General features: G+C 35.9%; 1 protein-coding gene across 1 annotated transcript in view; it reads right to left on the reverse strand.

Annotated features, from left to right (window-relative positions):
• The window catches only part of CNTN6 (contactin 6), a 295,600-nt gene that overhangs the window by 157,513 nt on the left and 124,490 nt on the right, over positions 1 to 13,597 (reverse strand). Inside the window, exons 3-4 of the mRNA XM_014843193.3 lie at positions 12,201 to 12,327; positions 6,256 to 6,431 (exon numbers count right to left, since the gene is read on the reverse strand). Of these exons, the coding sequence (XP_014698679.2) occupies positions 6,256 to 6,431; positions 12,201 to 12,327 (303 nt within the window). The remainder of the gene's footprint in view (positions 1 to 6,255; positions 6,432 to 12,200; positions 12,328 to 13,597) is intronic.

Raw genomic sequence — 13,597 nt, forward strand, 5'->3', positions numbered from 1 at the left:
GCTGTTTCTCATTTCTCATGTAAGCTTTAGGCCCTAGTGCTGTGCTTGATGTACGTCAATCAGTTGTTTTTCTGGTTGCTTGGTGCGCGAACACATGAATGGTCAGTAAGGAGTCTCCAATCTAGCTGCTTTTCCCTCTGCAATAAGCGAATAAACTAATTTGAAATGGGATCTGTGGTTAAATATTAAATAGTGCAGAACCAAAATTGCTTATTCATGAGTAACTTTTGTCCCAAATGTTTATCTATTCATTGGTAGAATACCATATTGTAAGAATCTCAAAAAAATATATATACACTGCTTAGTGAAATCATAGATTTCTTTCAAAACACCTGTCTTTTTTCCTCAAGGGTGACATTTTAAACAGCAATGACAGATGCAATGTTCTCTCACACAAGTACAGAGTAATTCATTAACATACATATGAAAGGAAGAAGTCTACATTCAACCTTTACCGCCAAAATCCTTGAGAAATAAAAGAAATTCAAAGCAGCTACAAGTGTAGCTTGTACAAAGTCAAACTGGTTTTATCATTCAAGAATGTCAGGGTGATAAGAGGAGCTCCTGGTGACTAGCACCTGCTGAACTTGCTTTAGGATTGAAGTTGAGTAGGAGAAGAAGGCAGAGCTTAAGTTAAAATCTACCTGAGAATTTAGAATGACAGAATGTTATGTGGAAGAGCTGAAAGGTGCTATTCTAATCTAATATTCAAAACATAACTTTAAGAAGTCCACAGAGACATTTGACTTGTCCGGGTAACATAGCTGGTTAAAGACAGATTTGATTTAGGACTATATTTCATAAAAGGTAGTTTTTATACACAGGACACATTTCAGGATGATTTCATTTCATGTTGAGATGATTCAGGATGAGACAGAATGTTACAGGCTGAGTCTGAAACAAACTCCAAGAATGCTTTCGAATTGTTGAACATCAGGATAAAAGTTACCCAAAAAAGCCTACAATTATCTAGAGGTGTGTACCTACAGTCTCTCCCATGGACAAGTGAAGCTCTATAAGGCTATTCACACACAGTCCATTTGTTCTCAAGGTCAAAGTGACATCATACAATTGACTGCCAACTGGTGGGAAGCAGAGTCATTGACACAGTTTTATTTTGATGTATAGCTTGGTTCTTACCTCTGGAAATTCATATGAGTAGGACTTCCGGACCTAAATTTTCTATCAATAAGTACACAAATATATTAAATGTTTACTGTCTGTCTTACTTTGGGTTCCTCAGAAGCATAGCCTGAGGCAGAGATTCAAGTGCATATGATTTATTGAGGGAGCACTCCTAGAAGAAAGGGAGGGAGGAAAGCAGGATAGAACAGGGCAAAGAAGGAGCTAAGGGAGAAGGGGTTCCCAGCTGTTGTCTAGCTTTAGCCTGATTCCATGGGGAGCTCTGGGCATGAATTGCAGAACAAGGGCAGCTGTGGGCATCAATAGCTAGAGATGGGCACACTGCCCATTAAAGGGGATCTACACAGGGCGTCAACAGCATCTACCATCAGGCTTAATGGGAAGCTTACTGTCTGCAGGTATGGTTTATTATTTTGACAATTATTACGCCAATAGCAAATGAAACAAAGAAAGAAGGCCCAAGGGTCGGCCCCGTGGCTGAGTGGTTAAGTTTGTGTGCTCTGCTTCAGCAGGCCAGGGTTTTGCTGGTTCATATCCTGGGACATGGCACCGATCATCAAGCCATGCTGAGGTGGCGTCCCACATGTCACAACTAGAAGGACCCACAACTAAATATACAACTATGTACCAGGGGGCTTTGGGGAGAAAAGGGAAAAATAAAATCTTTGAAAAAAGAAAAGAAAGAAGGCCCAATTGATGTGTGTGGGTAGTGTTTGAAAAGGACTGAATACTGCAACACGCAAGGAATGAGTCTTAGAGTCTGAACTTTTATACTCAAGTTCCAACCGGTTCTCTAACGACGTACCTTAAAAAAGCCTCAATCACAATGAGCCTCAGGCTTTTAATCTGTGAAATGGGAACAACAGTAGCCTCCTATAGTTGTTACCCAGTTCAAGAAAGAACTGGGTAATATATGTCAAACCACCTGAAAGTCCTGAAAATAAGAGAACAAGGAACTGGTCTGGAAAGGTTTTAAAATGTAAACTAGTAGATTTTTCTACGAGTAACTGTAGCAGTTTGAAATGTGCAGACATTTGGCCAAATTGAGGGAGGTAATAAAAATGAGAAGAAGAATTAGGGCTATCATTTCCTAAGTGCCTATAACAGACAAGAGACTTCTCATTCATTATCTCAGTTAATCCATGTCATTGTCCCATGATACTGCATAAATTTCATAACAGAGGCTTAATGTTCTTAAGAGGTGGCTTAATTTTATATCAACGGATGTTTAACAGAGACAGAATTGGAACTCAAATCTGTTTGTATCAAAAAATCCTAACATTTAACCACCATTGCTATCCTACCATTTAACCACCATTGTTATCTATTTTTTCTACCAAAGTAGACATTGTTGGGAGTTTATGGAGGCCGTCCTGAGAAATTCAAATTACATTGAAAGACAGATCTTGCACTTTAGGAACTTGCCATTTGGTTAGAGACTAGCATTCAGACTCTACTGTTTCTGTACGAAGAACCAGAACAGATACTTAATAGGGAAAACATTTTTCATCTTTTTTATTTGCTAAGAATTATGATAGAGAAAAATATCCTAATAAAATGATTAGTTTATTCCACTGAATTCTGATGATGCTACTTTTTTAAAATAGTGATAGAATACATAGTAATATAAAATTTACCATTTTAACCACTTCTAAGTGTGTAATTCTGTGGCGTTAAATACATTTACATTGTGTCATCCTCACTACCATCCATCTCCAGAACTTTTTCGTCATCCCAAACTGAAACTCTCTATCAGTTAAACACTAACTTCTCATTCTTTCCCCGACCCTGCCCCTGGCCGTCACCATTCTACTTTCTGTCTCTATGAATTTGCCTATTCTAGTTACCTCAGATAAGTGGAATCATACAATATTTGTCCTTTTGTGTCTGACTCATTTCACTTAGCAGAATGTTTTCAAGGTTTGTACATGTTGTAGCACATGTCAGAATTTTATTCCTTTATAAAGTTGAATAATATTCTATTGTATGTATGTACTATATTTTATTTATCTATTTACCTATTGATGGACATTGATTGTTTCAGCCTTTAGTTGTTGTGAGTAATGCTGCTATGAACATGGATATGTAAATATCTGCCAAAGTCCCTGCCTTCAATTTTTTGGGTATATATATCAAAAAGTGGAGTTGCTGTGTCATGTGGTAATTCTATGTTTGATTTTCTGAGGAACTGCCATACTGTCTTCTAAACTGGCTGTACTGTTTTACATTCCCATGAGCAATGAGCAAGAGTCCCAATTTTTCCACGTCTTTGTCAAAACTTGTTATTTTTTTTTTTGATAATAGCCATTCTAATGGGTATGAAGCAGTATCTCATTGTGGTTTTGATTTACATTTCCATAATTTTTAATGATGTTGAGCATGTTTACGTAGGAAAACTTATTCTTGATTAGATATTTCCCTTCTATCATTTTCTCTCTTTTTTTTCTTTTTCTTTCTCTCTTTTCTCTTTCTGGAAGAGTAAACCTATTTCTGAAATTAAGCATAGATTTGCATATGGATGCACGTGATTTCTTCGGACAAGATTTCTGAAAGTTTATTTTGCGTAATTAACATTCTATATTCCTTAAATGAAATTAGAAGAAAGGATTTGTAAATGAAGGCTCCTGGGCTGTAAGTCACCAACCCTTTTTTGCTTCATCTCTAAGATCCTTGTGCTCATTTGTACAAGAAAGTAAACCCCTGAGAGTGGGTGGCAAAGCTAGACCAGGTATTTTCACCCTTTTTAAAGAAGTTCTTTACACTTGGAATGAACAACTGACTTAAGTGATGTTAGAAGGCTATTTATGAGATACAGGAAATGAAGGGAGATAATTTATAGGTAATTAAAATGTGACAGTTATGTTTAAAGTTGATTCAAGTCAACAGAGATAATTACACTCAAGCAAATCTCTTCCTGGACTCAACAGGAAACACTGCAGGCATGGCACCACTATCTGTACTGGACAGAAGAAACAGAATGATGTGGTTTTTGTTTTTGTTTTTTCAAATTTCAGGCTTAAAACCTAAGATCTTTTAAGTTTGCGGAAGAAAGATCAATTAATGGATATAGGTCTTTCTACTTTTTGCATGAATAGCAATAGAAATGCTTTCAGGGATCAACAGTCATACACCTTCAACCCCAACAAGAAAATTTTATGAAGAGACAGGAAAGGCAGCAAGGACAGAAGAATTGATTTCTCCCTATCATCCAAAAGAAAGCATACAATTTCTTCTTAATTCAAACCTTTCCTCTTTTTTAGCAAAGACAAAATATATTTTAACTTAGAGAAGCTTCTAGTTACATGTATTTTTAAAGCAGAAAAAGGGTAAGAAATAATAATGTAGGGGATTTAAAAAATATTTTTGTTAAAAGACGGGGACTAAAAAGAGGAGGAAATATATAACTATTTAAAGTACAGCACGTTAATTTTAGGCATAGATATTCAGTCGTTTTCAAGAATGAACAGAATCCTTAGCCGTCAAGAAATTCAAGAGTATAGCAAATAATGTGCTGTATGGGTTTTCCTTTACCAGAAAGTCAAATTTATCCTTATGGAATCTGATACAAATTCTGTGTATCTTTCTAGGGTCATCACTTATCCAAGCAGCAGAAATAAATAATTATTTTGGAAGAATCATTCAAAGGAGGTAGAGCAATTGCTTATCTGTAAAATAAGTTTCTCAACAGTATTTTCCTCCCTATTATTTTTCCCAGGGATGGTCTTAGCTGAAATGCAGAAATCAAGTATTGTGATTATCTTTACCTAAGTTTCAAAATAGCCACCAGCCTTTGTGCATACTCCATCTAGCTTCATAAACTTTTGCATTATCTTTCTATTTCCACAGATATAAATAGATTCAGATACATTTAGCAATGTGTGTGTATATAGATGTGTGTGTGTTTGTGTGCATGTATGTGAGTATACATATGACCAGATATGCATATATGTATATATATACACATGTATAATGCACGCGTGTATATTTGTGTATGCATGTGGCCATATATATGACCACATACATATATATGTATTTGTATACATATAGATAATGCTCGTGTGCATATATATGGCCACATGCATACACACACACACATATATTCAGAAACAAAGCCTTCTCCAAAATGGTCAACGTAAGGGGATCTATGTGTGAAGCAAGGAATCTTTGGAACACAAGACTTGTAATGGGACACAGACCCAATTATTAATTAGTATATCTACTGATGGCTAGGTAGTTCCACAAAGTGAACTTTGGACATATATTTTATTAATAAAATTTCAAAACAATTATTTTTTCAAAGTAATAGACAGCACAGACCTTTCCACAATATCCTGAAGGAGTAATTGCTAACTCTTCAGCCCCCAGATAGACCCTCTGAGGTAGGCAGGGGTGGGAGTGGGGTGGGGGAGGAGGTGCAAAGGGACAAATGCAAGCCTTCTACTTCATCCACATCAACAGATATAATTACTTTCAAACAAGGTTTTCCCTGGATCCAATATGAAACATTTCAGTTCCTGGAAACATTGTATATAAAGGATATAAGAGGCAGTATGTCTATTGTTCATCTGCTAATGTCCCCAAATGTCACCAAGGTAATTACTTGGATGACATTTATGTGACGCAGCTGGACATTGTTACAGTTAATATAAAGTCTGCCTTTGGCAACCACTTTATTTCCACCTACATCAAACTGTGGGTGCATGATCACATTTCCTAGGAGTACAGCCGCCGCCCCAAAAGACATCTCTGTCCTTGGCTTTTTCTTCCTGTGCTCTGCACACTAATACCCAATGCAAAAGAAAAAGAAAAATAGTAATATATCACATATCTTTATCTTACCATTTATATCTGGAAGTTTTTGAGCTGTTTCTCAATATAATTGACAAATATAATAACAATGACATTTTCTTCTTTTTTTGAAACACATTTCAACAATCCCCAGGAGTCCAAATTCACAAAATGCACACGGTTAGAACTTCTCGCCTCTATAAATTCGAATTCCCTCTCAAAGAGCAGATGACTGGCAAAGCTGAATTTTTTTCTAGTATAAATATAATAAGAATATTATATTTTCAGAAACACAAGGATTATAGGTTTTTCCCACAAACTCACATGCAAATTGGAGCTTCGCCTTCCGACTCAGAATCGTCCCCAGAGGGTTGGTGGCCAGGCACTGGTATGTGCCAATATCTTGATCTGTGTGGGGGCTACTGATTGCCAGACTGCCTCCATCCAACCTGTAGTGATAACTCATGGCAAAATCAATATCTCTGCCGTTTTGCTTCCACCTTCAAGGGAAAGAAAAATCAAATTATGCTTATAATATGCAGATTTGACCACTCTTTGTCTTAAACAACATCTAATCGTAATTTCTGACACCATTTAAAAAAAATAAAAACAAAAACATGCTTACATATGGAGACAATTATACCAGTTCATCCAAGATAATTATCTTCATGGGCTCAGAGATATCAATATCTAGGTTATTTTAAAGATCTTCCACTCTTTACAAATTACAAAAATTCACTCAAATGTGTACAAAGAGGCAACAAAAGTCTTGACATGAGAAATAAAAATTAGACATTTAGTCAATAATACTGGCTATGCTATTCCTTTGGCAACTTTTTGGATAACATATACCATACCTGAACACCCACAACTGATACCGCAAAATTGAATGTCAAAAATGATTTAGAGATAGAAATCCAAGAAGAGTGCTATATTACAAATGACACAAAGAAACCAGCAAAGATTTTACAATGCTTATTGGAGGCTGACAACAAAACAATAATGAGCTGACTACTTTAGAACATGATTGTCTCAGTCTCTTACTTGGAAAATTAATCACACTGAAACTATTTCAACAGTACTTAGAAATGCCAAACTAAAATCATACTTTAACAAAATGAATGCAGTTTGAGAGGTTTTTATTTTAAGCATCAAACAGTCCCTTGGCCTCGGGCACGTTCAGTGGTGTAGTGGTTAAGTTCGCACACTCTACCTTGGCGGCCTGGGCTTCCTGGGGTGGGATCCCCAGTATGGACCTAGACACCTCTCCTCAAGCCCTACTGTAGCGGCATCCCACATACAAAATAGTGAGAGATTGGCACAGATGTTAGCTCAGGGCCAATCTTCCTTGCCAAAAAAAGAAATCTCTTGGCTTACCTATTAGACAACAATCCTTTAGTACATGAATGAAGTAGCAGAAGAGACTTAAAATTATATTCATTTTCAAAGAAACATAAGATGTTTTAGGAACTTCATTGGTCATTTTAAGAATACCCAGTAATTATTTCTAACTGAACCCACTTCCTCCGCCTTGTAACTCCCTAACTTTCATCGAAATATGCAGGCATTTTGAGGTATGAATATTGCATATTTAGCGAGATACATTGCTAGGGCACAAGCTGTGTGTAGTCACATAAAGCGTCTTAAAAAACATTGAATAGATTGTATTAAGACAATCAGTCATTTAGAAAAACAAGTGGAAGGGCTATGGAATATAGCCAATTTCCAAATCATATTTCCAAACCAATGCCAACTTTGCTATGATTCTTACTTTCATACTTAGATTATATTAAAAACATTTTGGTTGGGTTGGCTAATTGTAAGAAAGGAATGACATTTTACAGAATTATTACAAATTTCATTGACTTTTTAGGAGCATCTTGAAACATCCCACGGACAGAGTCTAGCAAATGTATACCATTTGAGGAAAAGAAATACGAACTTAGGTAGTAATCTACCCTATTAAAGATGAGAAGCTATTGACCAAATATAAATCAACCTGAGGTTTTGAACCAACTTTGTCACTTTTGAATTATTTAGCCTTTTCTTATGCACCTCAACTTCTTTTTAACAAAAGGAAGTTAAAAGACAACAGTCAAAAATAGCACATTTTGTTTGCCAGAACTTTCTGCCAAACTTTTTTTCCCAGAGAAATTTGTACAGTTTCGTGTTCTCAATATTAGGAGAAGACTATCTCAAGACTCCAATATTCTCCTTGCCAGCACTGTAAGACTGTCTTTCATAATTTGCTTACAGGGCATGATCTTTGGACCACTATGTTCCCTTTCATTTTCAAAGCAAAGGATATACCGTACCTAGTTTGCCAGCTCTCTTTAACTTTGGAATCAACCACTGAAATAACTGCTGTCATCATTACATGCTCCTAATTAAGCTCAGTAATTGTTTTTCAACACAAATTCAAAGTTGTTGGCTTAGCTGCAGCAAATGAATTTTTCACAGTATCCCCGTAATCGTTCTAATCACTATGGTACCATGATTATTAAACTGTGCATATAGATCAGGGGTTCAACTCCTAGTGTGGGCTTTGTCCTAATTAATATGTTTAAATCAATGGAGAAATGGTATTAATGAATTCAAGTGTGTGTCATACACACGTTACTGATAGGGTTGCATACCCAGGAGAATTTCCTGATGATGCAAACTAGGAAATATGCTTTAAATGAGTACTTAAAGCATCTGCATTAATATCATAATAATTCCAGGAAACATAATGGATTTGAAGTAAAATCTTGACCTTTTGATGGGGAATATCCTTCAGTATTAAGCAGTTAAGCACTGCGTCAAGACTACAATGGCTGGGGGCTATGTTTGCACGTGTGTGTGTGTGTGTGTTTGTGTGTGTGAGTGTTTTTCAAAACTGGACCTTGCTTTAGAATTACATGGAGTGCTTGTTAAATGTGCCTGTTTCTGGGACCATCCCTAGACCTCTGAAGAACTCTACAATCTAAATTTTTAACAGTCTCTCTGAGTAATTGTAATGCACACTAAATTTGACACCATTGATGTTGTGGAAAGAGTCTTAGGGCTGGCTTTGACATTTCCTTACTGTGTATCCTTGAACAAGTCACCCAAATTCTCCAGAAGTCATTTCTATCGATTATAAAACTTTCCCAATAATATATATCCTGCTTTTCCCCATGAAGTTGTTAAGAAGATCAAGTGAGGAAATGGATGAAAAGAACAGAAGGACAAAGTGGCTATGTATGGTTTTCACTGAAAACTGCCTAGAGCTTCTCTAGACTTAAGAATGTCTCTATGACTGCTGTAGTTGTAGACTAAATTACAGAAAGGAGCCTCCTCTGGTGACCAGGTCAAGAGGAGACATGTCAGAAATCCTCTGTGATATCCAAAGAACTTTTTCTCGTAGAGTGCATCCCATGTAGAAATAACTTATGTGTGTATTCCTTCATTTTCCCAAATAAAATGTGTATTCTGAGCTGGAACTAAGCTCATAGCTATCTGATTATCCTAGACTTTCTAGGTATAAGAAATCCTACCCAAGTACTGTCTTTGGGTAACCCATTTTTTTCCCCTTTGCAAAGCTTCCTGGCTAGACTCTAATTCTCAAGTGTTACCCGGTCTTTAAAAGAACAAAGAGTGATCCTTTCCATGAGAAATTTTTGTCCAAACTTGGCTAACATTTCTATATCTTCTTGCACTCACTGAAATCCTGTTTGTAAAGGTGTTAACTTCACTGGAAGTGACTTTAAACAAGTTATCTTTAAACTATTTCCAAAGTTCTTCTTTAAATTTTTCCTTATTTTCCTCATGAGATTTCATTAGCTAAACGGAATTTACTAAAGGAACGAAAACACATCTTAAAATCAAACCCATCCTCACTTTATGGATAAGGAAGCTGATGCCAGGAGAGAGAAATGATTATTCCAAGATCACAGACAGAATGACAGAGTTGTCACTAGAAATGATAACTCTTCTTTCTAAGTCAAGGTCTCTTTTCTATGGCTAAATACTATATCCAAATAACCTCAAACAATGTTAGAATCTGAAGGATAAAGATTTTCCCCCTATTTCACATACACACAATCTAAGATGAATATGATTATGAGTTTTTCTAATAAAGTTTAAGTTAGAAAGGGTCATATTAAAACTAAAATTTCACATTTTGTTGCTAAGGTGCGTTATCTGAAATTGCTCTGCCCTTTGCTTTATTATCAAGAAAATTGGGTCTGAGTCTGACATATAAGTATTAAAAACTTAATTCTTTTCTCACTCTCTTTCCAAAGCCTCTTGCCTATGAGTATTTTATACTATAATACTAGAGATGAGCTAAACCAGGTTATGGGGATTGGAAATAAGAAACTAAATTACCTGTCTTTAGCCCCCTAATTTACAGGTTTTATAGAAACCGAAGCCATTTAACAACATTAAAATTTGTAGTCTCTTCATTCAGTGTATTTCTTCCTAGATAAAACTAATTAGCAAATTGTTGTGAGAATCACTGTTTTATATTGTTCTGCCTGTTACAAGCCAATAGATATTTTTATGTAAGTATACGATTGATTAATTGATGATTTATCTTACTTATATTTAGCAAGTGTTTCTTAGTTTATGGGGATTCATATATTCTTTCCTTTCTCTAACAAATCCTACCACCTTTATGATCAATGAAATTAGCTCTCAAAAATAAAACTACAACTTTAAATTATTAGGTGATTCTGAAAAACGTGTTAATCAGATTTTTATATATTTAGCCATATGTTAAATTAAGTAAGACAGCTCATTATTTAAGGAAACAAACAAACCAACCAACCCTGAATTGGGTGAAGCAATTTGTAAAGTCAACAATCTTCACTTAACACATGGCCTTCACTGGTTTGTGTATCCTAAAGACAGGGAAGATTTAGTAAGTGTAATGAGAAGACATAGCTTTTCAGCTTTTTTGTTGTAAAACGAAAAAAAATGTTGCGAAGTTGGCTCAACAAAATACAAGATAAGGAAGACTTGTCTTTAGTATTGTGTATTTAAGTCATTCAACTTCATTAATCTAGACAATTTTAAGATCAAAGTAATCATACACATAAATATAGCATTTTTAATGCAACATCAAAGCTAGGCAAAACCAACTGATTCTACAAAACAGACTGAAAACATTAGTTTTTGTGTGTCGATTCAGATTCACTGCTAAAAATTAAGACTTTTAATAAATGCTTTTAAAATTCAAAGCTACAATAGTGTTTTAATATTTGTTCTGTTTGTGAATTTTTTTATAATCACACTGCATATATGCAGTTCTTACTAAGAAAATATGCTTATTATTTACACAAGTATAATATATACACGTATATATTTTTAAATTTGTGAATTCCACCCACAATCTGGATCAAATTCTGCCGTTACTGCAACCTTGTAAGAACAAAAGCATTACTAACCCTTCCTCCATATAATTCTGCAGCTAATATGTGAGAAACAAATACGATTATTTTACTTGCCCAGAATAAAAGTTCTTTTTCTGCCTTAGAGGGTACATGGTTGTCTCCACCATATTTTTCTAAAATCGGTGTTTTCTGGGTGATGAAACATGCCAGTCCAATCACAGAAATTGAGCTAACAAAATAAAGTTCCCGTCTTAATTCCTCGTAGGGGAATATTTCACAGTGATTGTATATGGGGCAACCGAGGCAGGAGCCCCAAACTGGGGCGAGAGGAGAGCGAAATAAGCTTGTGCTTTTCAGTCTTTCAAGTTGAGGAAACAAATTTTTTCCTTCCCTTTATTTTCCTGTCTTTTTCCTTTATTTTTCTTTTTTTCTGTCTTCCTGTTTCTTTCTTCCTATCTATCTTTCCTTCCTTCCCTCTCTCCCTCCCTCTTTCCCTTATTTCTTTCTTTCTTTCCTTCTTTCTTTCTTTTTCTTTGTTTCTTTCTTCTTTCCTTTATTCCTTTCTTTTTCTTTTCCTTTTTTTCTCTCAATTCAACCACAACACGGCACTGCATGCCACCAATTTCAAGAACTGTGCTAAACAAAGCTGGTCAATAAGACAGAGTCATAATACTGGTTGCCTGGGGATGGGGCTGAGGTACTCATCACCTGGAAAGTGGCACGAGGGAACACTTTGGGGTAGAGGAAATGTATATATCTTTATTTGAGTGGTAGGCATACAGCTGTATACCTATGTAAAAATTCATTGAGCTGTACCCTTCAGACTAGGGCACTTTAAGCACCTCATTGTGTGTATGTTTTACCTCAAAGACAAAGAAAAAATCAGTATGGTGCTGAGAGATAGGACTTTACCTATAATGAGGTGAAGGGTAACCATCAGCAGCACAATTCAGGATGATTTCAGAGTTTGATAATTCCAAAGGAAAAATGACATCTTGTGGCTCCTGGGTAAAAATAGGACGGCTCAAACGACTATCACCTGGAAAAACAAAAGAACAAAATCACATGAAAAAACTTGACTCTGCTTCGAATGCAAGTCTGTATTAGATATCAAGTCAATACACATTTAAAAAAATATTTTATTTTGAAATAATCTCAAACATACAGAAAATGTTGCAAGAATGGTACAAAGAAATTTTTTTCTGAACCATTTAGAGTAATTTTGCAAACTGATGTCCCATCATCCCCCAAAACATTAGTTTATATTTCCCACAAAGGGCACAATAAAACCACCAAAGTCAAGAAATTAACACTGATTCAGTGCTAGCATCTAATCCTCAGGCCCTTTTTCACCATTTTCCCCAAAAGGATCCGGTTGAGAATCACCAATTTCCTTTAATTGTTATGTCTCTTAAGTCTCCTTCAGTGTGAAACAATTCCCCAGTCTTTCCTTGATTTCTCTAACTTTGACACCCTCAAAGATTACAAGGCAGTCATTTGGCAGTTTCACTCAATTTGGGCTTGTCTGAGCAGTCAGCTACCAAAGGCAGGTTAGGGGTCCTGGCAGAAGCTGTATACTGAGGATGCAGGTAATAAGTAAAAGGGTCTATAAAGACTTTAACAAATCAATAATAAAACCAGTGAAAATTGGCTCTTTTTCAAAAAACTTATCACTATGAAAAAGAATCCCCTGCCAGCCAGAGTACACTGATCTCATTGTCTTGCCCTCCATCCCTCATTCCCCTCCCCCACGGGGGGCACCACTCTGTCTGCTGTTTCTTTGTGATCACTTTCAGGGAGGCCTTGTGCTATATCTCATCCTATTAGGTGGTGCAGGACTTGTATTTGTCCCATTACTTTTGAAATCAACTTTGGTCACTTGATGAAGGTGCTGCCTGCCAGACTTCTCCACTATACTCTTCTTTTCCTTTATAGTTAGTATTTTAAGGTGCAAATATGCTGTTCCTCATTGAACGTTTAAATTTTTTATGCACATGTTTCTGTGAATATGATCTAATCTATCAATGTGAAACCATAGTTTATTCTATTAAACAAGTTAGAATTGATTACTGTTCACTTTGATGCCCAAATTATCACTGACTTGGCCCCCAGGAGACTGTGCAGGCTGGTTTCTTTGTCTTCTTGACATGTACCTATTACTCTTTGAACTCTTCCTTACTTTCTGATACAAGAAAATGTTCTAGAAGCATGTTGTATTTCTCCTGCCCCAATCATGGAAGTAGGCATTCTTTTTCTAAGACAACCTGGCTCCTTTTATTAAAGAATAGTATTTAGAAACCATGATCTGG

Source organism: Equus asinus, chromosome 21, assembly GCF_041296235.1.
Source record: "Equus asinus isolate D_3611 breed Donkey chromosome 21, EquAss-T2T_v2, whole genome shotgun sequence".
Taxonomy (NCBI): Eukaryota; Metazoa; Chordata; class Mammalia; order Perissodactyla; family Equidae; genus Equus; species Equus asinus.